General features: G+C 41.6%; 7 protein-coding genes and 1 long non-coding RNA gene across 13 annotated transcripts; 3 read left to right on the top strand and 5 right to left on the bottom strand.

Annotated features, from left to right (window-relative positions):
* The first annotated feature begins 3,045 nt into the window (after window positions 1-3,045).
* On the top strand, window positions 3,046-3,528 carry VhaM9.7-d (Vacuolar H[+] ATPase M9.7 subunit d). Its single transcript, XM_001359033.4, has one exon. It carries the CDS (start codon window positions 3,119-3,121, stop codon window positions 3,383-3,385), a length of 267 nt encoding a protein of 88 aa, XP_001359070.1. The 5' UTR covers window positions 3,046-3,118; the 3' UTR covers window positions 3,386-3,528.
* On the bottom strand, window positions 3,507-5,200 carry Actn3 (alpha actinin 3). Of its 3 annotated transcripts, XM_033376527.1 has the most exons (3): window positions 5,021-5,199; window positions 4,919-4,962; window positions 3,507-4,867 (listed from the first exon to the last, which is right to left on the bottom strand). In XM_033376527.1, the coding sequence occupies exons 1-3, from the start codon at window positions 5,059-5,061 to the stop codon at window positions 3,600-3,602; spliced, it is 1,353 nt and encodes a 450-aa protein (XP_033232418.1). In that variant the 5' UTR covers window positions 5,062-5,199; the 3' UTR covers window positions 3,507-3,599. The 3 variants fall into 3 exon arrangements, with proteins under 3 accessions (XP_033232418.1, XP_015037599.2, XP_003736656.3); XM_015182113.2 differs by lacking the exon at window positions 4,919-4,962 and having other exon boundaries at window positions 5,021-5,200; XM_003736608.3 differs by having other exon boundaries at window positions 4,919-5,199.
* A 2,844-nt stretch (window positions 5,201-8,044) lies between these two features.
* On the bottom strand, window positions 8,045-9,301 carry LOC26533120 (uncharacterized). Its single transcript, XM_015182114.2, has 2 exons — window positions 8,407-9,301; window positions 8,045-8,339 (listed from the first exon to the last, which is right to left on the bottom strand). The coding sequence occupies exons 1-2, from the start codon at window positions 8,558-8,560 to the stop codon at window positions 8,182-8,184; spliced, it is 312 nt and encodes a 103-aa protein (XP_015037600.2). The 5' UTR covers window positions 8,561-9,301; the 3' UTR covers window positions 8,045-8,181.
* Window positions 9,302-10,886: 1,585 nt separating this feature from the next.
* Window positions 10,887-12,267, top strand: LOC26532306 (uncharacterized). The gene is made up of 4 exons (XM_033379798.1): window positions 10,887-11,055; window positions 11,114-11,664; window positions 11,733-12,077; window positions 12,138-12,267. The coding sequence occupies exons 1-2, from the start codon at window positions 11,018-11,020 to the stop codon at window positions 11,454-11,456; spliced, it is 381 nt and encodes a 126-aa protein (XP_033235689.1). The 5' UTR covers window positions 10,887-11,017; the 3' UTR covers window positions 11,457-11,664; window positions 11,733-12,077; window positions 12,138-12,267.
* A 135-nt stretch (window positions 12,268-12,402) lies between these two features.
* LOC26532596 (uncharacterized) lies at window positions 12,403-14,952 on the bottom strand. The gene is made up of 2 exons (XR_004469120.1): window positions 14,365-14,952; window positions 12,403-12,657 (listed from the first exon to the last, which is right to left on the bottom strand). It is a non-coding gene; the product is annotated as an uncharacterized lncRNA (long non-coding RNA).
* Window positions 14,953-16,718: 1,766 nt separating this feature from the next.
* On the bottom strand, window positions 16,719-21,803 carry LOC4802083 (uncharacterized). 2 transcript variants are annotated; one of them, XM_033379808.1, is made up of 3 exons: window positions 21,429-21,803; window positions 18,112-18,158; window positions 16,719-17,321 (listed from the first exon to the last, which is right to left on the bottom strand). In XM_033379808.1, exons 2-3 carry the CDS (start codon window positions 18,122-18,124, stop codon window positions 17,050-17,052), a joined length of 285 nt encoding a protein of 94 aa, XP_033235699.1. In that variant the 5' UTR covers window positions 18,125-18,158; window positions 21,429-21,803; the 3' UTR covers window positions 16,719-17,049. The 2 variants fall into 2 exon arrangements, with proteins under 2 accessions (XP_033235699.1, XP_033235704.1); XM_033379813.1 differs by lacking the exon at window positions 21,429-21,803 and adding an exon at window positions 20,572-20,933.
* Window positions 21,804-23,123: 1,320 nt separating this feature from the next.
* LOC4802084 (leucine-rich melanocyte differentiation-associated protein) lies at window positions 23,124-24,720 on the top strand. Of its 3 annotated transcripts, XM_015182119.2 has the most exons (4): window positions 23,125-23,349; window positions 23,409-23,412; window positions 23,480-23,905; window positions 23,970-24,720. In XM_015182119.2, exons 3-4 carry the CDS (start codon window positions 23,586-23,588, stop codon window positions 24,385-24,387), a joined length of 738 nt encoding a protein of 245 aa, XP_015037605.2. In that variant the 5' UTR covers window positions 23,125-23,349; window positions 23,409-23,412; window positions 23,480-23,585; the 3' UTR covers window positions 24,388-24,720. The 3 variants fall into 3 exon arrangements, with proteins under 3 accessions (XP_015037603.2, XP_015037605.2, XP_001359072.2); XM_015182117.2 differs by having other exon boundaries at window positions 23,124-23,412; window positions 23,477-23,905; XM_001359035.5 differs by having other exon boundaries at window positions 23,125-23,412.
* A 386-nt stretch (window positions 24,721-25,106) lies between these two features.
* Window positions 25,107-26,683, bottom strand: EMC2A (ER membrane protein complex subunit 2A). The gene is made up of 4 exons (XM_001359036.5): window positions 26,528-26,683; window positions 25,930-26,338; window positions 25,714-25,870; window positions 25,107-25,654 (listed from the first exon to the last, which is right to left on the bottom strand). Exons 1-4 carry the CDS (start codon window positions 26,559-26,561, stop codon window positions 25,373-25,375), a joined length of 882 nt encoding a protein of 293 aa, XP_001359073.1. The 5' UTR covers window positions 26,562-26,683; the 3' UTR covers window positions 25,107-25,372.
* Window positions 26,684-27,329: the final 646 nt, after the last annotated feature.

The raw sequence follows: 27,329 nt of genomic DNA on the forward strand, positions 1-27,329 counted from the left end.
ACAGTGGACCCATCTCTATCTGTATCTGCGCAGTGCTCGTTTTAGCCGAGATGGAAATGGAATCCAGCTAGGGCCACTTTGCAGGGCCAGTTACTGTTACTTGCTCTCGCCCCTGCCCCTGCCCCTGCCCCTGTGACCGACAGCTACACGCAACGCTTCGTGTTCATCCCCGTGTAAAAATCAATCGCAATCGATGGATGAATTTTATTGTGCGCAAACTCAGTTTTCGGAAAAGGAACTTTTGGTGGGTGGACGCCTATATAACTGTTGGCTGTATTTACTGCACAGTATGATCATTAAAAATCGTGAATGTTATCCAGACAAAAGGACCTCCCGAAATCAGTTTTATCTCTAACGAAAACGAGAGTTCTCAAAGTAAAATGGAAAATATTCTAAAGGTATCAAGGAGTAAATAGCAGGCAGTATGGTATGGCCATGCACACTAGTCCCCCAATTTCTAAGCTATCTGGCTCCCAATTTGTACAGATCCTTTATCATATAGGCGACGATCGATCTATTTTTAAGCATACCATTTTTCACCATATCACATAAATTCTTTATTATCGCAATTTTGCAAGAACATTTTAAAAGAAAACTAAGAATACAGCCCAGAAGCTAACAACTTTCAATTCACTTGGCCCACAATAAATAGCAATAACAGTCAAGACTGTAGTACAGTACCCTCTTGTACTGAATAAGTACATGAAACTGAAAGTAACAACCGCATTAAGGAAAGTTTCAAACCAAATTCTGCGACAAGCCAACGGAAATCTGCCAGGTCTGCCGTCCAGGTCAGTCAACTGATTATAGATCTGTGGCTAAGACAACAAAGGCCGGGTGCTAGTGCTCCGCTTGTGTTTGCTCCCAGCACGTTTTGACTCGACTGGAAGTTCTACATGGCTTAAAAGCGGGGGAAGGTAATAAGTACCGGACACAACGACATCGTCACAGCCCATAGAGATGGACCATCTCCCCAGATATTTACCTGTGAAATGTGTTCCCAACTTGTGTTTCAGGGCCCGCATGGCACTTCCTTAAATAGTGCTAAGACTGCTAAGTGACTGGACAAATAACGCGTGCTAGAGTCGTTCGGCATAGCCAAATTGTTCTTGTAAGGTGCAACTAAAACTAAATGCGGCCACTGTGTCCCACCAAGCTTGGGGGAAAAATGTGCATACTTAAGTGCATACTTATGTACATGCACGTATACGTATACATATGTGTATATAAATCTGTTTTCCGAGCTTCTCTTAATCTATCCGCCCTCTTAAGCGACAATAAAATGATTGAATGTGCAAAAGTAATCTATAAAAGTATATACATATATACAAACACAATCAAATCGATCAAATAATTACAGAAAATAGATTAACTCTTCGATGTGTAAAAAGCATGCCTTACTATCGAACTTATACCTTAAAGAAATACTTTTCTTAGTCTTAGTAGGGTATATTTATAATTTTAATTTTAGAACATTTACGAGTACTAAAATACAGTTAAGCCAAATACCAATTGTCTGGAATACTTGTCGCGTTATAATTGAAAATAAATAAATAAAAATACAAAATACTATAGTAATTTTGTTTATATTTCCCTAGTATAAGGTGGTTTCTGTTGTATTACCGATCTACTTCCCAGTTTATCTCCCCAGACCTTTTCATTGTTGAAAAAATGAAAATATAGGTACGAATAATATGAAGATGAATGAACCAGCCAAGTCAACTGTTGCTAATCGGTTCTTGGATGGTCACAATTATATGAAAGTATACTAACGATCTAAAGTCTATCCATGTGGTCCAGTCAATAACAGAATTTTCTTAATCTTATATTATCTTTATTAAATATATTTTCAATAGTTAAACCTTGTTCAGGTTTGATTTGCCTGCAGGCTGCTAAGGGAGAACTAAGAGAACTAAGGAACTGGAAACGTTGCTAATAATTTAAAGAACGAAAATTACTTAAAACGAGTAAATGGTTTATTTCGCCGGGACTTTGCTGAACAATTCATGTGATATAACCGCCCGTAGTGCTACCAGGAAATATTATTCACGTCTTTTTCTCTGTCACGCCTCTAAAGGGCGTCCGAGGAGTCCAAATATTTTGACGGTCTGTTGTCAAAGAAATTGAAAGACAAACCGACACCGGAACAGATAGCGCGGTGTCCCAGAATTGGGTCTGCGTCTGCTTAGGTCCGGGTCTTCTTAAGTGCCGATGGTGTTTAAAAGGGAAATCACACATTTTGCTTAATTTGCATTTGCTTGCGACTCAGAAAACCTCTGGACGTGATTTACGATCTGCAATTGATCTGACACTGGAAAGAGCAACACATCGTTGTAGTCGAAGTTTTAAATTTCTGGTTGAGGTGTCGAGGTGTGAAGTTTGGATGTCCAGCAGCTAACTATCGCTACTGTTTCCCAAAATGTAAACGGATTTAGCAAAGCCGTCGTTCCCGTTGCGGTCAGATCTGTAATGGAATTAAAGATGGCCTCCTCCAAGCACTTCACCACCGCGAGATAAGCGCTAGCTTGGAAGGCAGCGTGGCACCGGACGTCTAGATACTTATTGTGAGAAAATGGAAAATTCGATGTCGCCATTAACATTTATTGCTACTTTGGGAAAACTCGATTACAGGCGCTGGGCGCGGCGCCCCTACACCACAATGCATTGCCATTGCCATTGCCATTGCAGAGCCGCCATTTTATGAGACGCGCCAGAGCACTTATGGCATCATCAGGACTCGGATAGGGGATAGGGGAGAAGGCGCAGCACAGCCACCCCATCAGCCACATGGCTGGAGAGCCATCAGCTCTCGTAAAACGGATTTTGCGCTTAGTCAGGATGCGTGCAGCAGTTTTATGGGTTGCTCCATTGATGCCAGCACTCGGAAAATGTATACAGTTTTCTTTTACTACCTTTGCGCTCCACTGCGCATGCAGCATCCACTGGCTGCCATAAAATATCGAAACGTTCGCAATCATAAAAGTTGATGAGTGCAGGCACCCAAATTGGGATTGCACACAAGCAAGCTCAGAGAATATATGTAAGAGTAGGCAGCTCGTGTCAGAGCGAAAGAGAAACTTGTCAGAATTCGGAAGCATATCTGGGAAAAATCTCCGGAATGGATAAATATATTACATTATCGGTCTTCACCGTGTTCTGGCTGCTCTTTGCCGTGGTTGGGTGGTTTGTGGCCATGCGATTCAAGGACAGAGGAGTCATCCGATGCTGTGTCGTACTCACAGCTGCCTGCTGCTATCTCGTCTGGCTGATTACTTTTCTAATGCAAATGAATCCTTTGGTGGGGCCGCGGGCTGATCAAAAGGTAATCTACGCCATCATGAGCTACTGGCCCAACTCCTTCATTCATTCGGAATCGGATCCTTAAAACGATACACTCTCGCCGCCACTGAAATATCTTCACATATATTTTCAAGTGGACAAATATGAATGGTTTAAATAGGCGCCTGCTATTGATGTACTGTACTGAATGAGCTAACGAATCGTGATTAAATTATAAATGATCTTTTATTGACCTGATTTATTATTTTATTTGTTCATCACAAAGTCTGATTTCGAATATTCGTTGAAATTATTTGCTTTTATCTGCTGGATCTGCGAAAGTTGGCTGAGTCTTCCAAGCAGTTGTATAACTCCGCTACAAACTGGAAAACCATTATATTTTCGGGTATTTTCTGTAGACACAAAGACACAAAATCAATGTTGCTACGAACACCCAGTGATTGAGCCACCATTACGCCGTACTCCAACGTCTCTCGCCGATTCTTACATTTAATGTACTTGGTGTCAATCAGGTTTGGGCGGTAGGAATGAATGATCGCACAAAGTGCGTGGCCGCTCTGCCAGGAGGTGGAGAACTCATACATGGGTATGCCATAAGGCTTAGTTTTCTCCTGACACCAGCGAAGCAGTTTGTGGCGGCGTTGGCCAAACGTTGTTCCTGGGTGCGGCTCCACTACATTTGGCTTTTTTATGCGACATAGACACGATCCTGTTGTCGTTGAGTTCTTTGTAGAGGTATTGCCACTTTCATTTACTGCTGCCTTTTGCTTTTGATAGAATGACTTTGACAGTTCAGGATCGGATTCGACTTGGCATTGTATCGCCCCGTGTTGGGTTTCTCGGGTTGTAGTATTCGTACTTTCGTACTTATTTGGTTGTGCTGATGCCGCAATATCAGGACTAAGGTGGCTATTATTTTCAGTCTGGGTTGATTGCACTGACTGACTGTCTTCTGCGAGCCTAAATTTGTGGCATTCCTGCATCTGAGGAGGCTGTGGGGGGGTTAACAAATTTTGGTAGCATGTTTGTTGTATTTCCATTAGTCTTGAGTTTTCTTTGAGTGCAGCTTGTAATTTGAGTTTTTCTTCTGAAAGGCCACTGCTTAGCTTCAAAACGAGATCCTGCTGATTTTTGAACCTTATTTCGGCCGCATGCTGAACAAGAAGCGCCCTTCGGGTCAATGTATGTTCCTTAAGAATCATTAGCTTATGGTCAAGCTGTTCTAATTCCCTTTTCACCTCGAAATTTCTTAACTTGGCCGTCACTCTGCCAAGCTCTATTGTGGGACATGATTCCCTGAGTTTAAGTTTGTTATATGGTGTCTTTCCAGCTGAGTCGGCCAAATTGTCGCGTCTATCTGAGGGCACATTGTAATGGTCGGACTTTTGCGTTTTACCGTATTCTGCTTTCATATAGGCCAACCTCAAATAGTCTTTGATGACGCCCTCCAGCTCTGAAAATATTGCACTAACTGCAACTATAAAACTTGGGTCCACAACTCCTCTATTCCGCATTTCCGACTGACCCCACGGCTCTTTTAGATAAAGTCTCTTAATTTGTCCGGTGCCTAAAAAACAAAGTTGTAAGGATGATGGAAAACATTTTGATGACGACATACATTTCGCTAAAATTCTGGAAAGGTCGGCCATCTGGTTGCTTTGACTACCAAAATACTCACGAAATTGGTCGGCCATGAGTCTGATCAATATAATTATCTTACCCATACAGCGCATAGGGGGAGAATTCAGAGTGGTGTTCCATTGTTTCCACATTTGACTTGACATGGAAGCAGCATTTAGGTATTTAACTAGTTTTTTTATCTCACAGAGATGCTCTTTTATAGCTTCCATGTGGCCGGAATATGCTTTAAGTCGAAACAAAATTAATTATAAACAATATTTGACATTTTATGCAAATAAGTCAAATAATTTCGAAGATATTTTTGTACAGTTTTATTATTGTATGAGCTTTACAGATTAATAGTTACTTAGATAACTGTATCTATTATATACTCGTACAGTCTTTGGAATATAGGCTGATGAGGCCCAGTGCTCAGAGACTATAACTGATAGAGCACCGACATGTTTTATCCAGACTTCTGTGATTCAAAACTTCGCCACATTACCTTCCGCCCGCACAAAGGACGAAAATCTGTGGCATCCACAATTTTAAAGATACGAGAAAACCAAAAACGCAAATCTTCGAGAATAATTATATCATCATTCTATATCGGTCTGTCTTTCTCTAACACAAACGTTTCATGGTCGACTTTGCCTATCGCTAAAAATGAGCGCCTAGATCTCAGCAACCAATTTGGTATTCACAATCCTGCGATATCAAACCTGCTCAAGTGTATTTCAAAATTTGAATCTTCGGTAACTATTTGGCTCCTATATACATATGTACCATGTATTTCGATATACATTTTGATGTAGTCTCCCAAATTTCTCTATCTGATATTACCATTTCGGGCTGCATGTATTTCCTCTGCATAAAATGTGATTTTTTTAAGGTACTGGCTTCGGAGTGTTCCTATGAAATTCTACATGTCTTCCAGCTCATTTTGGTTGTAGCATAATGCTCCATTTACCATGTTCAAAGGACAGTAGGTCTCCTCGAGCTTTGAGAATCCAATTTAAGATGGACTGGTTTGGAAAAAGTCGATCCCAACTTCATGGTCGAGGAGTGCTGCAATACGATCGAGAGTGAGGTAACAGCTTCTAAGTGCCGCTTTAAATCGTAAAAACCAATCTTTCCATATGGGCTTCTAGAATGTTTAAAGCTCGTAGTTGGCGTCCTTTACAGGCTTTTCTTGGAAGAAACATTTTTCGTATATAAGAGAACTCTTAGGTTAGTTGCAGCCTTAAAATCTAGAAAGTACATATGCATAATAAGAATAAGTGCCTATCTAGAGTTGGATGATGTGTCAACTCTTGATAGGCACTTATTCCGTAGCCACCACCTTCCTCGGCTCAGCCGCATTGTTCCATTGTTTCACATAAGTTTCAATTCAAATAAAGAATCCGCTCATCCTATTTGACAATCCATGAACATTATACATATGCCAAAACTTTTAAAGAGGAAATTTCATGCAAAATTTCTATTTCTTTGGTGCTCATACCGCAGCTCTTATATCGTCATCCCGTTGTCTAATCAGTCCTTTTTAGTAAGGAAGTGTTTTTAATGTTTTTGTTTCTTCTCGCTGGGGTCTGTTTACACATAGATGGTACTTCTTGATGTTTCTTTTATCAGTATGTTGGCTGCATCTTCGGTTTCCATTTCCATTTATTAGCATTTCCTGTCCGCGTTTAATTAGAACCCTGGGCTCCTGGGATTTCGCTTCTGGTGTTTTTCTTCTGGTTTTTAGTACCGCCGGCTCCGTCCTACCTGATTCTTCGGGTTAACATTCTATTCGACCTCTTTGCTGAGATTGAGATTACATACATATCTCCTGGTGTGATGAATTTTGGGGGTGCGATGCAGTCCGCCTGGATTGCTGCAATATATGTATATTGTGTCACAAGGTATGTACTGCTTGCACTGCTTCTTAGACTGCGCTACTGACTCCTCGTACTGCTTGTTTTGGCGTATGCTACTTCTTTCCGATCTGTTAGCCTCCTGCTCTCTTTGAGTCTGACAAAAGTTCGTCATTGAGTTAGCTGAGAGTCGACCACCTTCATATCATACCGACATACGTGTGTCCATCATGGCCACAGCGAAAGCGAAGAAAAATGTACCACATTTTCATCTGCATATTTACTTTTATATACATATATATTCTCGCACACGGCAGCAGCCTCTGCGCCTTTCTCTCTTGTCTGTGTCGCGCTCTCCTCGAATCCTCGCTTGCATTAGGACATGGGCGATTCGGTCCTCATCCCTTTGACTAGTCTGGATCTTATCACTCACCGATCTGGCCGATGCAGTGAGTCTATTCCTCTCTCTATACACTTTCATGTCTTAGTACTTACTCAATACTACTCTCAACACTTTTCGCTCAATTGAATTCAGGGAGACTACACGCTAACGTTAATTGTTACTGTCCCCTGCCGTGCACATGCATGTTCACAAATGGGGGAATTCAATTTTGCCCATTGGGAAATTGCTTTGAAAAAAAAGTATGGACATCAGACAACACGGCCCAGAAAATTCAACGCTTTGCCGAATATACCTTAAAGGCAAAATGGTCTTTTTGTCTCTTGGCACAGGTGTTAGCGTAGATGTGGAAGCCCACACGGGCCAAGTAATGTAGAGGGCACCGCCGAAGCTCCTCTTGTGGGTGAAGGTTCGCTGAATGCAACATGATTTTTTCCACTTTTGGGGCAAGGGCTTTGCCCAAGCACTCCTGTCGCTATGTATATTATAAGTTTTTAAAGCATCGAGTCGTCTACCCATTCGTGTGGGTACATATACCATATACGTTTGGCCTTTTCAAATAGCCTCTTAAATAGTTCAACGTATTGTCCGTTATAAGATGCTTCGCCATGTTATTTACCATACAAATACAAATTCAAAAATATATATAATGTTATGTATAAGAATAATATATGCAATATATAATATGAATAATATGCAAATATGTAGTTATTAACTATAATTTGTCGAAGCAGCTGGATCAGGAGGTGGAGACGGTGGAGAAGAACACTTACCATATGAGGGAGATAATACTCATTGAGCAGATGAACAAATTTGTATTCTGAAAATATGTCAAGTGCGATACGAAGCTTATTTTTCCCTCAAACAATTCCGGCCGCTTTAAATAGTTTATTCATTTCTTTAACTCCTCATCCACAAATGGCACTTTTTGGGGGGTTAAAAAAGGTAAAATATTGGGCAGAAGGGGCGGTGAGTCGGTGAACCAGCAGCAACGTTATATATATGTTAATTTCCCCCTCCCAAACTTTGCCGGCGCAGGAGCCTGCGCTGACTGATTGTTGCTCGTGGCCGGAGATGCCGCAGCAGGAGGCCTGGACACTGTATCAGGTATACCCAGCGGTCGTTGTCTTCGAGAATGACTTCATAGCCATTGTCTGCAAAATCTAAAATAAGGAAAAGAAACCAAGATAAAATATTGCTCCTTGCAAAGAACTGCATTTAATTACACACTTGTTGCTGCTGGTGAGCTTGCCGTTGGATGTAGTTCCAGCGGCTGCTGCTGGCGGGGTGATGGTACAGGTTGTTCAATCGTTCGCTTCACCGTGGCCGTCTGCTGCTCCTTGAGGCTCTCCGCTTTGGCGACCTTTGCCAGTTGCAGCTTCATCTGTAGTTTCTACTGCTGCTTCTTGGCCTGAACCGTGGCCGTATGCTGCTTCTTGAGGCTATCCATCTTCACTTCACTTGCACTTCGATTTGATCGGATCGAAATTGTTTTGAAGTTTTTGATTTTGCGATCGCTCGATTCGCTTTTTCCACTGTGGAGGAGGAGCAGCTGATCAATGCTTTAAATTACATATTGCGGGGCAGTCATGATTTACAACCATCAGCTCTACCAGACTGAGCCCCGATGAGCTTCATGTCCCTTTGAATAGGGACCGCAGGACGTGGAAGTTGAAAGTGCAACGCATGCAAGGTAAAATACTTTTGGGCCGTGTCTGCTCCTACCCGGCGACACCGTTCACCAACTTGCACAGGCTCAATAGCACGGACGTGGAGCTATGCAGAGTTCGAAAGAAATCCATACAGATTTGTGACCATAGCGGTGGCAGTGTCAGAGATGGACACTCCCAAACTGATGCGGTCAACCCTAGATAGGCGCCAAAATCGGTCCTTTCCAGACGCTGCTGCAGTCGAATGATCCCCGGCTGATCGTTAATTGGACGACTGGCTGATCTAATTGATCTATCCACTTGTGCCGTGGCAGAAGAAGATGCTGCCTGATGTCCATTGAGCAGATGCAGTTTTGCAGCAAAGCAAGCTAATGAGACACAGCAAATGCAACTGAAGGACCCCCACGTAGGGACGATTCTCAATGCGACAAGAGCTCTTCTGCTTGATAACGGAAGATGTTTTGCACCTAAAAGAAAGCTAAAAGAATGAAACAGATTAATATAAGGATCAAAAGATATATAACTTCTCTATATGCTCACATTATAAACTCCCAGAAGCTTTCAGCCCACTCCTCGGCGGTCCCATCAGTAGGCCAGCGCGCATCGGATGATTAATGTAGCCCACAAAGCAGACGCCGACCATACTATTGCCATCCACCTCGCAAAAGGCCATTGTGGTGGTGGTCAGCACCAGAGGCAGCGACCAAGCAACCAAATGAATGTTCGAGCCCCTCTTGTCTATGCGATCTTGGACATGACCCATGGCGCACCAGTGCCAGGCATAGGTGAGGAACACAAACCAGACCATTCCGGCCGTAAGGAATTAATATACCAGCACAAAGATCACAATGCAGGAGAGATTCTCTCGCGCGGTGGGCTCTGAATGTAGAAGAGTGCCATACTTGCGACAGACAATATCCTTACGGGATCCTGAAGTGAATTGCAAGAGCCAGCTGAAGAGAGAGAGAGAAAAACAGAGCATACATGAGACTCCTGTGGGACGAAAGAATCTGTGACCCTAAGTGGACTAACCCAATGCAGGCAATCAGGAAGCATAGTGCCAAGGGATCCTTGCGGCGCACATCGCATCCCTCGATGCCCGAATAATGGCTACCAGCTGACTCAAGCACTGTCCGGTTACATTGAATTTCATGCCGCGCGCACTGCTTGTGCATTTCGTTGCACGATTTTTAGCTTCCAAAATGTCTAACTATTTAATCGGCACGGTATAATAAATAAAAACCATCGCGTTAAAAACCTGCCTTTAGCCCAAAACAACTTGTAATAATTAGAGTTGCCAGATCTAGTGCAATACATCAGTGTTGGGAGTCGCTCCATATTTACGGTATATTCTGAAAATGAGGCGATATGTTTCGGTATATTTCTGTGGGTCGGACGGTATATTTTTATCGATAAATCCACGGTCACACTGCCCACTACTCCGCCCTGCCTCAGCCCCCTGAAGAAGAATTCATAGTGGATTGGGGTGGAACAGCTGTTCGTCTGAAAACGGCATCTGGACACCGGCGTTTCAGGATTCTGGCGTCTGGTGCGTCTGTGCCGTGTGGAATGGGGCCTGCTCCACCTCTGCCTGTACCTGTGCCTGCCGTCGTCCCGCTGTTCTCGCGCCAGGAGCACATTGGGCCGCATCTCGACCGAGTACAGCGAGGGAATACCCTTCAGGATGCCCTAAACGTGTCGGTGGCGGAGCGGTGCATGTACTGGACTGACCAGGCACAGCCACAGTCGACGCGTGCTCATATTCGACCAGGAGACGAGACGCCGCTACTGGATGACAAGAAGCGTCGGATACTGGTTGTCTGCTAGGACTACGTGTACTGGAGCGACTGGAGCACCGGGGACATTGATCAAGACGGGCTAGAGCCACAGCCTCGCCAAGGACGTGCCCTACATCCTCCCAGCTACGACAGACTGCCCGAATGTGCCGCTGCCGGTGTCCGGCAAGAATATCCGTACCCAGGTGAAGCTCTCTCTCCTATTCAGCTGTGTTCTAAACGTCTTTTAGCCTCACAATATTACCGTGCGTGCAAGGTGAGGCGTCTGCTCTTCTCGACAGAAGTCGGCAGCCATCGGGCCCGAGTCGATGGCAATGAGCGTGTGGAGCTGGAAGGAGTCACGACGCTGGCCCTGGACCAACAGTCCAAAATACCATGCGTATCGAAGTTATAGACATCAATGGGAAGAACCAGTAAGCAACCATATTGGACACCTCTGGAAACATGTAATCTCCTGTTCCCTCTCTACAGAAAAACCTTTGTTTCCATGCACATCACGCAGGTGGACAACATTGCCGCCTACGGGGGATTTTTGTACTGTCTTGACGACAAGACCGGACTGGAGACGATCACTGTCAACGGAGAGCGTCGTTCCGTGGAGCTGCAACGCCTGCCGCAGTTCACCAACATCAGTGCCGTGTGGACACCGGATGCGAAAGTGCTGCGCAATCACATGGCACAGTCGCCCAAATTGTTTCCACATCTGCATAGCCAGCGGGGTGTGACACGCAGTACTCACGACGTCTGCTCGTGCCCCAAGCATCTGATGCTACTGGAGGACAAGGAGAACTACGGCATCTATCCGGCCAGATAATTTTAACTGGCGGGAGTAGTGACATGAACACCGACTGTATATCCGCCTGATGGCGCTGTAACGAAAGGACTGCCGGCGTATCGGTTCAGCTGATAGTCAGGCGAGGGCTCTGGTCTGCGATTGTACCACCTGTGACAACTGAGACAATGGCAACGATGAGGTCGACTGTTGCAAGCGGCCAGCAGACTTTCAGTGTCCCGTCAACAAGGTGAGTGAAAAGACACGATATCTGCCCAAATTCCTAAACTAACAATATCCTACTCCACCTTCCTACAGCTTTGCATCGGCCGCCCTGCTCTGCGGTGGCCCTGCCTCGGATATTTTCGCGCACCGAACCAAAAATCGAGCTTTAATGAGTAATAGATAGATGCAATAGAGAACCTGCCGGATAGTGCATCTGAGGGGCAACGCGACCAAGCTGCGGATGAAGATGGAGCACACGATTATGGATGAGTATGCCAGGCTACCACTACCACAATGCCTTCTACAAGGACCCAAGGTCCGAAGGCGACACCAGTTTAAGGTACGCGCTTGTCCCCAACGAACGAATGACAAGTTGCTCAGTATGCCAAAAGCGGAAGAGGATGTTTCGCCCGAAGAGTTTAAGCATGAATAGGCAAAGTAAGTATAAGTACCACCAATTGTATGACACATTTTTGGCTAATTCTCAACCATTGACAGAATGGGAAAGTTCTTTTTTCTGGTTACATTCTACGCCTTTGCAAAGTACACGGACAAGGAAACGAAACCCAAACAAATAAGCACGGAAGAAGTCAAGCCCGATGGCAACACTGAAACGCCTTCTACATGGTTATGGAAAAGCGAAAGTCCAGCAATATATTCCCTGAGGCAACTCCTGGCTATCCTGTTCATGAAAAAACAGTCCAGTTTTTAGCGGAGTACAGTCCGGACAAACAGTCCATTGATATGAAACAAGAAATACGTATTTAAGGATATATTTATTTTATATTTAAGATTTATTTATTTATGGAAATAAACTCATTCCACACCACCCAAGAAGTCGAGTTTTTGGTGCGTTTTTTTTTAAGTGATATCCCCAATAGGTCTAATCCACTATATTCACTTTCAGGGCGGGGCATCACCCGTCTGGGGTGTCTGAAAGTATGAAGTTATTAAATGTAATATTAATCGTCGAATTTGTACTTCCCTTTTACCAGGTATTCGTCATTATCCGCTGGACCTATAAAATATAAATAAAATAACCAAAAAAAAGGGGGAAAAAAGTAAATATTAAAAAAAAGGGGAAAAAAGTATTGAAAAAAAAGGGAAAATGCAACTGAAAATGTGCAAAAACGGAAACAGTTCGTACTGAAGATGTCGAGGGTAGAAATTCGATTGGTGTGCGATGGCGTCGTCAACCTGTTCGACAAAAGTAAAATGGAACCCACCCGCACAGACTACCGGGACCTGGGCAGAGAATTGGGTCAGCTCTGTCCCGAAGAATGCGTGGAATTCTGGGCCTCGATGTACACCGCGGGACCAATCTACGAAAGGAATCGTTTTAGACATTTGACCAAATCGCAAAAAGCTGAAAGAAATGTAAAGCAGAATGAGAGCAGAAAGAGAGCGGCTGAAACCAAAATGAGGGAGGAGGAATGTCTGCAAAAGCAGATGGATGACTTAATGGAAAGTCTCGAATAAATGCAACAAAGCCCAACCCTCGCATTTAGGGAGCTGGAGACGTTGTACGTGGGCTCCATGGGCAAGGAGTGGAGAGGTGCAGGTCAACTGGGTGGACAAGAGCAATGTGGTAGCAGCGCTGGTTCTTTCTGAAGAAGTAAGAGAATTTCAACAGCATCGAACAATGAGTTGGTTGAGCAATGAAGGAAACAACTTACTGGAGGTGGACACATAGAAATAAGAGCTATAATTCTCGACTTCTTAACTGCCGTCTGTCAAAACATGTTACACTAATTACAGACAATGTAGTGGAAGTCTCAAATGTATTATTAGGAATTGGGAAGGGCAGATGATACTTGTTGGTCCTGCGAAATCTGGATATGAATTCTAAGGAAGCCCAAGAGGGAAAATATGCGAAGCCTGCCACTAATTGGCATCGCTTAGCATGCTAGCGATAATTCGTCTCGCCAATTGGCCCGGGGAGATGTGAAAACGATCTTCTAGATCGGACCCCAATTGATTGTCTCCCAAGGTGTATGTAAACAGACGATTTAATGTGTGTCTTGCGTATTCGTATCTATTATCAGTTGAATAAATTTCTTTGACCGTATGAAAATATACCACTTTATACCACTTTAATAAATGTAGGATATAATTTCTACTTTTATACTTTTCAAAGAAAGTTATAAGGCCAGTCTTCGCAAATCTTTAAGGTTCAACTCCCAATTCTGATAATTAGTATTGCATTTAATTTAAAACAGTCAAACAAAACGACGATCGATAGAACGATGATAGCCAGGGTACTAAAAGTTTCGTGAGTCTGGACTTGCCTCTGGTCATTTCTTGCTGCTACTTTTTGGATTTTGTTTACCCCTCGAGTCGTCCGTCACGTGCTGTTTTCTAATTAATCGATAAGATCAGTGATTCAGACTCCGTCTTTGGGTGACTTTTTCACCGTCAAACATTTTTAAAAACTCTTAAAAGACCGAGTGATCGACCTTGGGCGACTTACATTTAGACAGATTCGAAACAGGTTCTTTGCTTTTCTCGGACTCTATGTCACGTTGGGGCTTTGTTTGTTTTCTTTTTTCGATTGCTTATATTCTATGCCCCCAAGAGACTGACTTTAATCAACAACTGCAAGTTTTCGCCTTGCCTTTAATATATGTACAGATGTTTGTATGTATGTACGTTCATATGAATGGAACTTCACCAGGTATAGCGTCAGCTCCAGTGGAGATCAGACGGCAGACTAGGTCGGGTTTACCCGCTGATCAATCGCACAGCACAGCGTTTGAATCTCAGACGAGATCGCAATGTTGATCTCGAGCGCTTCACTACCACCACCGAGCTCTCTTTCTACATACATATGTATCTTGGTCGGATAGAAATCTTGCTCTGCAGACGTCCTCACCCGGCTGGCGCAAACAATAAACTGATTCACATTCACAGGTTTCCAGTGATCCAGTGATAGTATAGATATAAAGAAAGAGTGCAAATAAGACCACGATTCGAGTATCTAGCAAGTACTAGCTCAAAGATGGAATATTCGTATGCAGCAACAGTTAGGGGAATCTTATCATGGTTCCAGCTTTTATCGCTTTCGGCCGTCGAGTACGACGCTGGGCTCACCAAATCCACCCGTCGTCGTCTCACTCATCTGCGCCAAAGTGTTATCAAGATCCCAATTCACTCATTGCTGTCCAGTCTAGATAAGCCAAATCAATTCGGCCTCTGACGCAGACCAAGACACTACACTTCGCATGGATGAGAATTAATGGATGCAGAATGAGGGTCGGGTGTATTTATATTTTCATATTTATAAGTTCGTTTCCGACTCCCCAAAACTCTCTGTAAACTACGATTAACCGTTTTAGCTATTCTTTACCGTCCGGCATATTTTTGAAACTCATTCGGAACGTGTTTTCGAGTCACACGTGCCTGCCCATTAAGATACCCGGTAATCTTCTTTCATATACATAGTTTGTATATCGTAAATGTAGAGCACCTGTTCTAATTTTCTACTTTTGTCAAGCTCTCAGAAGAAGAAGGCTAGAACACTTAGCCATCATATACGTCGTACACAATATGTCCCAGAAAGGTATAAAATTTCGATGGGATAACTGTTGACATCGTATCTCACAGTTGAGAAGTGGAGAAGATCCGATCTCATCGCCTTTCTCTATGGCTGTCCGCTTTCGGTTTTCCCGTATCTTCGAGATTGTGGATGCCACAGATTTTTGTCCTTGTGGGTGCTGAAGGGGGCAGATCGAATTATTGAAATACACTTGTAACAGTGTGATAGTGTCTGAGCCTCTAAGATATAGGCGCTCATGCAGACGGACAGACAGACATGGCTATATCGACTTGACTTACATGGGGTCGGAAACGCTTCCTTCTGGGTGTTACACACATCCACTTTCACCAAAAATATACGTAATATAACAGTTGAGCCACTGAGCTTATGACCCACTTTTGTTGCCTCTTTATTGTTTTAACAATAACACCGACTTTGACGCCACAATCAGTCAAAGTTTTGATTTTGATCTTCCTTAGATAGTTCGTTTCAGCGAGTAATTTTAAACGTAAACTAATAATTTTGCACCATTATCAACTTTCTTTGGAAGTTATGCCCTGAAATGGTTCTTTGTGCTATCGGTACTTAAGACTAAAAGCTGATAAGAAATAAGTGTATGACAAAATACACAACATCACGAATAATTTTACCGAGGTACTCTTTGGCGCTGGTATATGGCAAAAATATGTATGTCGACTTATTAAATACATTGCTTTCATATTCCAGATGGGTAGTGTCATTTAAATGTATTCTTCAACAGGATATTGACGGACACAAGACACAAGACATGGCTCTTACCTTTGCAAGAATTTCTATATATACATATTGAGACGAATCTAGATTAAGTAGTCTGACTATTAATTGTATCATGCCGGATTATATTAGAAATAGTCAGTCTTGACACATAAATCCTTTAGAAAAAATGTCTCTCTATATAGTTAAAATACTCTCTGTTTTCATATTCTCAACCCGGAGAGTACGAACTGTATGAACTATATGTGAATTATATGTGCTTTATGGGTCTCAAACATACACTTACACGAATCGAATACTCCTATACTCTCTAAGCAGAAAAATACTTATAGTTTCAGCATTACAGCCGTTTGATAAAAACTGTCTAGATTCCAATTAACTCTAAAAAGAAGCAGCTGTTTGTTTATTGGGAGACGCGGTTGGGTGTTAACATCTTTCGTTCATTTCTTTCGTGCCGTTCCGCCATTTTTACAAACGACACCCAATGAATTAATAGCGTAACATTTTATTGGATGTACATGTGCTCTTTTAGCGTTGCCATAAACCATAAGAAAATTAATTAAGCCGCCGAGATAGCATTACGCCATCAACCCTACCCTCCCCAGGAGCGTTGCGAAAGGGATGCTGTCGATGCGGGGGATGATTGTGATTGTGCCCGTAGCCCGAGGGATGAACGATTCCTACGGTCTAATTGGTTGCTGCTAGTTCCACCTCGGAATAAAGGGATCCGCAGAATTGTGCATACGAAACATTTTCTGTGCGTGCTAACCCACAATATCAAAAGACTGCAGTTAAAGGCAAGTATGTATTTTGTTTATTTATTACATTGTCTTTGTGATCTCCTGCAACAGCATTTGATCTGACATTAGCTACACCTCAAATATACTTATGAGAATTTGTAGATCAGATCCTATAATCCTCATTTCAAAACTGATATACATAAGTCACATCATTTTCAAAAACGCTCTTTCTTCGTATAGTCATATTTACACTGCACTATTTACACTTTAAGCTAATTTAAAATCTACATTGCATATACACAAAAGTCTATTTAATACCGTCACGGATCGGATGTATGTACATATAGTACATAAATGTATTTAAGCCCTTTACCGAAAGCTTTCATATTGAACCAACTCTCTCCATAAGATACCAGGGTAGAAACACAGATGCGGCAACAACGGCGACACATGTGGCGCACAAAGCAATTGTCGTTGAAAGATTTGAGGTTGAGAAGTGATCTTCTTTTTCCTCAAACTCTTCGTGTGGATGCTTTTCAAACTCCAGGACCTCGACATCAAACCGAAAGCGCACTTTCGATTCTGGCGACTCCTTGCGCCAAACCAAATGTCCCGACGACTCGCGTCGCTCCAGGCTCCATTTCGGGTCGTGGACTGCAAATAAAAAAAAAAATGGTGCTAGTGATTAACCAGAAAGATAGGCTATTTCGGTGACCAAGGCTTTTAAAATTCTAGCAGATCCTAATTTTCTATGCTAGCTTGATGGTTATATATTAGAAAGAGGGTATTATTATAAAGTACGAATATACAAACATATGTATACATTTATTCCTTATCAGGATGACGAGATGAATCGACATACGCTAGCTGTCCGTCTGTCTGTGCCAATGTATGCTAGTCTCTCAGCTTCGAAGTAATTTTGAAATTTTAGTAACTTTTCATAGAGCATTTATGTCAGTTCTCGCATTATAAATTATTTAGAATCTCGTAGTACGAATGACATTATCAAATCCTTTTCCTTATGGAGGAGGAACGTTGTGAGTTGCTGCTGCGACCGCAACTCTACATTTAGGCTCTCCTCCGCCAGACGGCGCTTATATTGAACGACAAAGAGAGCGTGCGAGAGAGAAAGAAAATCAGTCGGAACGTGATTCTCTTATAAGCTCTCAGATCTAGGCGTTCATCTGGAGCGATATGCAAAGCCGACCAGGAAACGTAAGTGTTAGAGAGAGACAGAGGGAGAGAGAATCAAATTTTTTTCTTCATTCTGGCTATAAAAATAATACGATCTATATTCTCTATAATTCTGTGTTTTTAAATTTCTCTGTGGATCCTCCTTGTGGGGGCAGAAAATGTTGTTGTTAGCCTTTGATTATTAAAAATAAAAATCTTTTTGTCCAGTTTGTGTATATTAATACATTTATGTTAAAAATTAAATATTTACCTGATCCAGTCATTATACCTCGTTGACCTGGTGATATTGATTAGAGTCTGAAATTATACAAAAGTAGCGTTACAAATATACAAATATTTTTGCTTGAAAAGAGTTGCGCTGCCTTTTACATCGTGCCAAAATATTACAAGAGAGCAACGATTTGAAGAACTAAATAATCCAACTGATATTGAAAATGTAGAAATAACATAGTACCACAGCTACTATGGAACTGTCTTTCAATATATTGGAAAGAGTGAAGACTTAACAGCAATATCATTTAAGTTTTTCGGCATGCTGAGTGCACACAGGATACTCGTCGTATTGCACAACATTTCAATTGAGGAGAGTGAGACCAGCAATATATCTACGTATCTTTTGGAAAATCATGCAGTAGTAGTGAGAAGTATGTATGTATGTAACGCTCTACAATGGTTTTTTTGTATCTAATTGGTGACAATCCAGCTTAAGATAAACGATAATTAACGGAAAAAATGTGCCCAACCTTTCTCCCTTCGAGAAATCCTGGGTAAGCCCTTCAATGTACATATGTATATCTATCAACAATATCATGAAAAATATTTCGAGAAATGTACTGCCCGATAACCTCAGTCAGTCTCAGTCGCAGTGAGTTGATAGCCATGACAAGCGACAACTCACACGTTCCAGCTAAACTTCGTCCATCTCATTAGAAATTCCCGCACACTATCATTCACTGAAAGCTTTATCCAACAAGCACCGACTATGCGACACTGTATTGAAGTTAAATGTAACCCTGTCCTTCACCGCCCAATTGTCTCCAATGAACAAGTTACTGCCGATTGGAGCAGTGCCTGTACCGAAGCCAGTACATGAATGGGCCACCTAGACTTTGGAAGGTTAAAATGCTTTTGCAGTTTACTCACATACTTAGGTAGGAAGACACCACCTGATTTGGGGTACACCCTATACACTATACAACGGTATATTGTATTCATAAAAATATATATAAATATAAAACAGCCTAAGGGAAGGATACTCAAAATGAGTATAGGGTTATATTATATTTGTGGTGAAAATGGATGTGTGTAACGTCCAGAAGGAATCGTTTCCGAACCCATAAAGTATATATATTCTTGATCAGCATCAATAGCCGAGTCGATTGAGCCCTGTCTGTCTGTCCGTTTATCCGTCTGTTCGTCCATATAATCGCCTAGTGCTCAAAGACTATAAAAGCTAGAGCAACGACATATTATATCCGGACTTCTGTGATATGTCACTATTACAAGTATATTTCACCACAAAAGCCGAAAATCTGTGGCATCTACAAAATATCTTCTAGAGCGAACAAGAAAGGTATAGAGAGTCTTTGTTATATAGGGGTCGTCAGATTCCTTTGACTACCTCTTTATAAACCCAAGCACGCCCATGGCCTTATTTACCATGGTAGAAATGTGTTCAGAAAACTTTATCTTTAACTTTAACCCCAAGATCATCCACCAGGGTGATTCTCTCAAGAGAACCACCAAATAGAGTATAGGGAGCCAATAAAGGTGAAATGTCATAACTTTGCATTTCGAGGCATTAAAGTGTAACAAATTAGCACAACACCATGACTGAAAGTAATTGAGATCGGATTGCAAGTGAGAAGGAAATGAAATGTCCTTATACTGGACACACAGTTTAACGTCATCCACTTTCAATACTTTCATAAAAAACAAATTCTATTTGGATGCAGAGTCAAAATCGGAACAATATACAGATTTTGTTTTCATCTGCTGAGCAGATTTCTGTTTTCTTGCTATTACTATTAATATTACTACTACTTGGTAAATAACTTGTTTTTAAGGGCTTCAAGGGCCGCGGCTCTACTTTATACCCACTACTCAGTCAGTATATTTGTGAGCTTATGATTAATGTAACCTATATAATATCTTTTATACATAATTATAACTGCCGAAAACCCATGTTTAAATATTAAAAGCCTGATTCTTTCGAAGGCCAAAGCTGTCAGTACACAATATACCCTTTCTACTAAAAAAACGATGGGTATATACAAAATAATGGAATGTTACCTTCGTTTTTTTAAGCCATTTTTGCATTTTTCACCAAGTTCTCGAACTTCAAAATAACATACGAAGGTCATAGTGCAAAATTAGCATTTAACGTTGTGCTTTGCCTTGGATCTTGAATGCCAACATAACGAAAGCATACAAAAACGAATTCTTATTTCATTCCCAAAATGTTAACTTGCTCGCCATCAAATCTTTAAAGATCGATCATTAACAGCTGATGTTCGAACCAAACAGATAAGCAATTTTATTTATTTTTACTCGACAACACAAAACACATATTCTGGACTTTGTTCCAGCCATCGAGCTTTTGTACAATGCAATGCCCTGTAATTAATTCCTTTCAAAAAATACGATGCTTACAAATACTTTCGATCGTTTTCCAATAATATATGTAAATAATGCCATATAAGAAACTCACACAAATGAGTGCCTCTCGGTGCCGATAATGGGCTTTTTTCATTTTAGCTGCTACTGCTCTCTGATAAGATTCACAAAGAAAGAAACGACAGCGTCAGCTCAACACTTTAATCAATGAACTCATAGACCACTCAGCTGATTGCGAGCTTTTCCACTACGCGCTGGTACAGTATTATGTTCCAGCGAACAGAAGAGCTTTGCCATACACAATTACAGATGTCATATCTCGGGTGCACTGAGACACTTGGATATAGATGACAAATATATACTGTAGATGCCATCTTCCCGCGGACTCTGAGCCACCTTTCACCACTTCAATTATTAGTCACATCAGAATCAGAGTGCAGTGCAGGCCAATGTTCACTGTGCTCAAAACACAGAAACAAAGGACAAAGGTCGAATGGTTGGGTATTGGGTGTTGGGTAGCCTAGCCACAAGTACAAATACTACACATTACACTAGACACGACAAATTCACTGGAGGTACACGCCACACGCGCCGCCTAAAGATAAGAGTGGAAAGACCTCATTCGGTTAATTGATGTACATACGCGCAAACTTGTACATACATACACATGTATGTACATATGTCCGTATGTATGCACATAGATCGTACATCGTATGTTGTCAATTAATCAATACATTCAGTGTCAATGAGTATGAAGGCCTCATGCTAATCGATTGTTCAACTGTAGGAAAGTGGCGCCACTAGCAACCGACGTAAAACGAGTGTGTCAATGTTATGCTAATCAATTACAACCAATACAATACACTATTCTTTCTGCCACATTTATTTTTAAAAGTCGATGATGCTCAGCTGCATGTAAAGATGTAAAGCTCGACGTGTTTTTGTTATTACCGCCTTGATTGATTTTAAAGCTCATCAGCGAGGCCAAGCACAGCACCGATTGCGGGTTGCGAATTAGTCACACAAAACAGACAAAAACACACTCTCTGCCACCGGCGTACAGCGGACGTAGCTGTCGATCTTGCAAGCTCTTGCCGAGTTTGCCCGCGCCGAACTATTGAAGTCCATGTATGAAACCAGACTGCCGATACCGCTCCGTCTACATTCCGCCGCAGCGCCAACAGTAGCAACGGGAGCCGCCGGAGCGAGCTCCACCGGCCCGAGAGGGGGGCTCGCCCTCGCCTCACACTATTGTGCTGTGCTTTTTGCTGCTGCTCGCAATAACCAAAGCGGTGCCAACTACAACTACCCAATTCGTTTCGCTCATCTTTGAATGGAATATGCTTTTAGATGCGAGTATTTTTATTTGAATTAGTCTTTCATCCCACTTTACGGCTGTATAAATATTCCAAATATTATACATAAGTAATAGCTGAAACCGTGCAAGAGGTAGTACAAATTATTATCATTACCTAATAAAGAATATATACTAGAATCTCTGGCTCCATATGGTATGTATGTATATAGAAATTGATCAGCATGAAGAGCCGAGTGGATATACATAGGTCCAGACCACTGGAAAATGTGAAAATGTGGAATTTTTTAAACACCTATATACATATGTATGTATGTATAATACCTACTTAAATGCATGGAAGACTTTCCAAACCTCCAAGAATGCGTTATCAAGGCTCTTACTTACAAACATTGCAGTCAACATGCTGTATTTTTCAAATTTCGAAATGAAATGAAAGCATTTTAAAACTGATCCAATCCACAGTCGAAGCAGTATGAATTACACTAAGCAACAAAATCGAACTTTTATATTCCACCAACCAAAGCGACTTTTTTGGGGCTTTACATTTTTTGTATGTTCTTTTAGAGGTAATGCCTAGTTTTTCACATAACTTAAGAATCTTAAAATTGTTCTTATTTGTTCGACACTTTTCCATATAATATCTTTTTAAAAAGACCGGACGTTACGTTGTGATCCGTAGCACACGTGCCGCGACACAATTCTACAAGGAAGCCAAGAGTCAGCCACGGAAAATTTGTTCTCCATTCTTATCATAATAAGGTTCCGATCGAAGCCACAATCAGCACTCTGGTACATTAAATAATTATAAGACAATACAAATATTTATAACGTATTACTTAAGGGGTTCGGAATGGAAAATAGGTTCCTCTGTTACATATACATCAGTACACTTTAACTGACATATGTAGAACGATCGACCTGTGTGGGTATCAAAACCTTCCGCCAAGAAGCTACCATCCGTTGTTGGGTTAAATTTACACATTACAACCTTAGGTTGTTGTCACTGTCAAAGAGTAATTGAGCTCAATTGAGCATACGCCTACCCTAATATTATACCCAGCCCAGCCGAAATAGCTTGTGCAGGGTAACAGCATCCACAAAGAGAAAACAATAGGTGTTGTTCTCTGTGCTTTATTTTGTTAATCTCGACATAACTACATATGCAGCTCTCCATGTGCCTGTGTATTGAGTGATACTTGCCATACTGTCTGATCTGATTGTACTTCCAGTGCGCTGTGTTGACAGCTCTCTTTGCATACATATGTATGTACATTCTTACATACACATGTATGTTCAAGTACGTACAAGTATGTATTTAAATAATAAACTCTGAGCGGAGAGACTCAGATTATCTGCGCGGAGCGCGAATGAATTATCATTTTCCCTTCGACTGCCCCCATCATTGGACCAAAACGAAAACCACCAGGGAGCTCTCGGAAGACGCATAGTGAGGTCCGAGTCCCGAGTCCCAAGCAAAGAATAACATCGTAATCAGAACACACAAGCATATACATACATACATATGTATATAAACGTATTGTACAGTTCCCTGTTGTAAGTATCAAATATAGTTATGTCTCGAGCAGCGACATCTGAACGGTCCAACTCTGAAGACAGGTAAGTGGTCCCTGCGCGTCTAGCGAAGCAAATGATTTCTGTATCTTGGTCTCGCACCCTGAAGTAGCAACGCACATACTTGCTTGACCGAGGTGCTCAGGAACTGTGCCGATATTCAATCGCTAGAAAGCTTGAGCCTGCCCCACAGCTACGACTACTACAACGAGCGGAAGATGATTTCGCCAAACCCGTATTCTTTCAGCGGGAACGTGTCAAATAGCAGCTGCGCCAGCGACGACGACGTTTCCTTTACAGACTGTTTACTCGAAGACAATGGCCGCATTTCGTTGGCCTACGAAAATCTGAGAAGCATTCCAAGGCGACTTGCAGACAAGTTCGCAGCACAGACCAAGTGTCTAGATCTCAGTCATAATGACTTTCGCGATTTGAAATTTCTCTCCTTCTTCGAAAACCTGGACACACTGATTTTGGACAGAAATATGAATTTGGACTTGAACACTCTTCCTTATCTACCAAGCCTAAATATATTGTGGTAAGTCATCTGCATCGATTATAATGATCACACTGACACTGACACTGTTGTCACTATCTTTTAGGATCAACAACTGCGATATCTCCAATACAGACTGGATACACCGGATTGAACGCAACTGCCCGGCGCTGGAACAACTGTCGTGCATGGGCAACATCCGCACCGCCGTTGCCAGTCAGAGTGCCGAAATAGATGTCGGGCGCGACTATATTCTTCAAGTATTACCCAATCTTAAATATCTTGACGGTGTGCCGGTGCCGGTTTCCGTCAGCCAGAACAACGGGAACGGTAGCCCTGCTGTTCTCTTTTCCCCTTCCCAAGGGCAATGCCAAGACTCAACGAGCCACACAGGCAGTGGGAAAATTTCCACACCGACACTCGCATTCAAGAATCTCTTCCGGCTCAAACCATCCACAAAGCCGCATGGTCCTGATGGAGCTCGAAGCGAACATATGTATGGAAACGGCTCGTCCACAAACTAACATAACATCAACAAATGGTTCGGCAAAGGTCATATGCATATGTTAGCCTATGATATTTGGACATCCATGGAATTATTAGGATGCAAATGTGTACAGGTATATGATAATTGTCATTAACTAAATATGTACACTTATGCTAATGCAAATAATTACTATATGCTAAAAAAGAAACCTAACGTCATAAAATACATTTTTACAATGCAGCGACTGAACATCAGTAAAGTAAGTGTTCTTCATGAATCACATTCATGAACTCTACATTCCCAATCATTTGTCTTATTTTTATTCATTGTACAAATATTATAATAAAGACGACGTCAAATATGCACCTATTATGATTGATTTTCATTTCGCCTTACAGAAACAGCTTCTCCGGCACCATTAAACGCACATACATATGTATCCAAAATCCCAGTCTTGTGCGGTAACTTCTCGAAGTGCTCGCGCCCCAATCCGCTCTCCCCCCACAGCTCACTCACTTACAGTAAGACTCGCAAAGGCACCTGTTCCTCTTCCTCTCATCAAACATGTGATTACAAGACGGAGTGGAATGAATTGTGTATATTCTATAATAAAGCTAAAACCAAAGCGATTAACATGCAAAGGTATTCAAATCTTCAGCCCAAAAAGATAGAAATACTATTGTGTACAAGCAAGCAATATGTTGGTTCCTATATGAATAAAAGAGGAACAAAGAAGTTGAAATACAATTTTTCTCATCTTTCTGCAAAGTTTATTTCCGAACTATCTTAACGCAGTCAATTCAAAGATTGATGCGATGCGCAGAACTACTGAATAACTGAGCATGAAAAAATACTTACTCGGATGCAGTGATTGATTATGTTCTAATTTACACCCGGCTTTTTTTAAATATTTGTATATGCTAATTGTTCAGAATCAGAAATTGAAAAGTTATTTTTGAGAATATTTGGAATTTTTAGACAGATATTGCACAAATGAAGTTACCAATAAGTGCATCTTTGGGTCAATTTGACTTTATTTCCATGTTTCCTAATGCTGCCTCCAACGAGAGAATCAATTTCTCATTGTTTTTGATTGAAGACTGCTTGGCGGTATGGGACGAAACTTGTTCCAGGGCCCACTGTGCCAGCTTGTGCGACTCTTTGCGCTTGGAACTTACTGTTTTGGAATTGGCCAAAAAGTTGCAACTCAAATAAAGGCCATATAGCGCACGCAAATTGTGAGGATTCAACTTTAGAGCCTGCGAATAGTACGTACGAGCTGCTTCAACATTTTCAACGCCACCCTGCAAGGAGAAAAACGAATTGTCCCTCTGTTTTAATTAGAATTATAGAACTAACTCACCATAGTGTAGCGTATCTCTGCGAGTCTTTGATGTATTAAATGGCTATGAGGATTGTGCAACAAAACTTCCTCCATGCAAAATGCTGCCTTTCCGTACTCGCCCTCGGCCAGGTACATGCTGCATAGCTCGTGCCATGCTTCTTGATCCGACATAAACCTGCGAAAAGGAGAAATTAGCGAGAATTCCTCTCCAATGGATTATACAGAAATTTGTACTTTTTCAGATAGTCGTTTAGTTCTTTGATGGCTTCAACTCGACGACCACGCGCCTTCAGTATAGCAATCTTCCTTTTCCGGGGCGCAGCATTTGTCTCATCTTTGGCTATTATGGCATCCAGAACGTCATCGGCCTCGTCATATTGTTCAAGTGCTTCATACCGCATCGCTTTGAACTTCATAACGCGCAAACTACCAGGAAACTCCAGGCTCAGCTGCTTGGTGCACTTAGTGGCAATGTCGAATTGCGCCGTGTCCAGTGCCGCTATTATTACCTGCTCCAAAATCAGATGACGCTCATTGCCAGTTTTATGGACTTTGTCTTCGAGTACCGCGACCCAAAGCTGGACAACCTCCTCGCTATGACGTCCGGTTTCCTCGCGCCACTTTCTGAACTGGTCTCGCACATCTGGAAAAATGGATAAGTTTTAATATGCTTTTCCAGCTTATTTAATTTAAATATTCGCATATGCATCTGCATACATACATATGTATTTTCTTTTGTACATACGTACACATGCAGATAGAAAGGGACACATGCTTAATTTAATTTTAGTCAAATACGCCCGTAAGCTAAATGGAACAGCAAAAACTTTACCTGACCAGCTCATTTCCTCATAGTTCAGGGACATTTTTACTGACACGGCTTTATCTTTCTTTTACTTTAATTTATGTCAATTATGTTAAAATTATGAGTTCAGAAAAACAAGTGTTGTAAAACAAAAAACGAGTGTTGTAAGTCGCAGTTTAACCCACATAAGCCACCTTTAAGACACCTCCATTTAAACGAATGAACAACTTAATCTAAACCGCAGAAAATAATACTGTTTGTAAATATTCCTTGCAGATCATTCACTTAAAAAACAATGATAACGATATCTTTCACCAGAACTGAGCGAAAATTCTTTAAGTTTCACCATTTTAGTCACCATTTAAATACCTACTGTTCTTAAGTGGGTTAATCAAAATGATATTTCTCGAATCTTATTATTGGTTTAGTACTAATAATATTTATTATTGGAAGTGCGCCAGGGACGCTCTGATTATAGGCACTGATTATAGCATGGTACCATTGTAAGTTAATTGTTTGCCTTTTACGCATGTAACGCTTCAAAATTCATGGTAAAGGGCTAATCTTCGGCTCGATCCACAGTGTAAAAGCCTTTTTTAAGACAATTTTTTAAATTTCCTTTGGAAATTTTTGGGCCAGTTAAAATATAATGTATAATGTTGCTTCGGTGACAATTGAGTACACGCACGAGGTTAATTGCACATGTATTCGTATCCTTATTTGTTTCTATTAGTTGCTATTTACACAATGTAACTTAACATAATGGTAAGCTGTTCCGCCTAGGGCTACTCCGGGCTTGGCAATCGATCTCGGCGCTTGCCTTAGTCCG

The sequence above is a fragment of the Drosophila pseudoobscura genome, chromosome 2 (assembly GCF_009870125.1).
Source record: "Drosophila pseudoobscura strain MV-25-SWS-2005 chromosome 2, UCI_Dpse_MV25, whole genome shotgun sequence".
NCBI lineage: Eukaryota > Metazoa > Arthropoda > Insecta > Diptera > Drosophilidae > Drosophila > Drosophila pseudoobscura.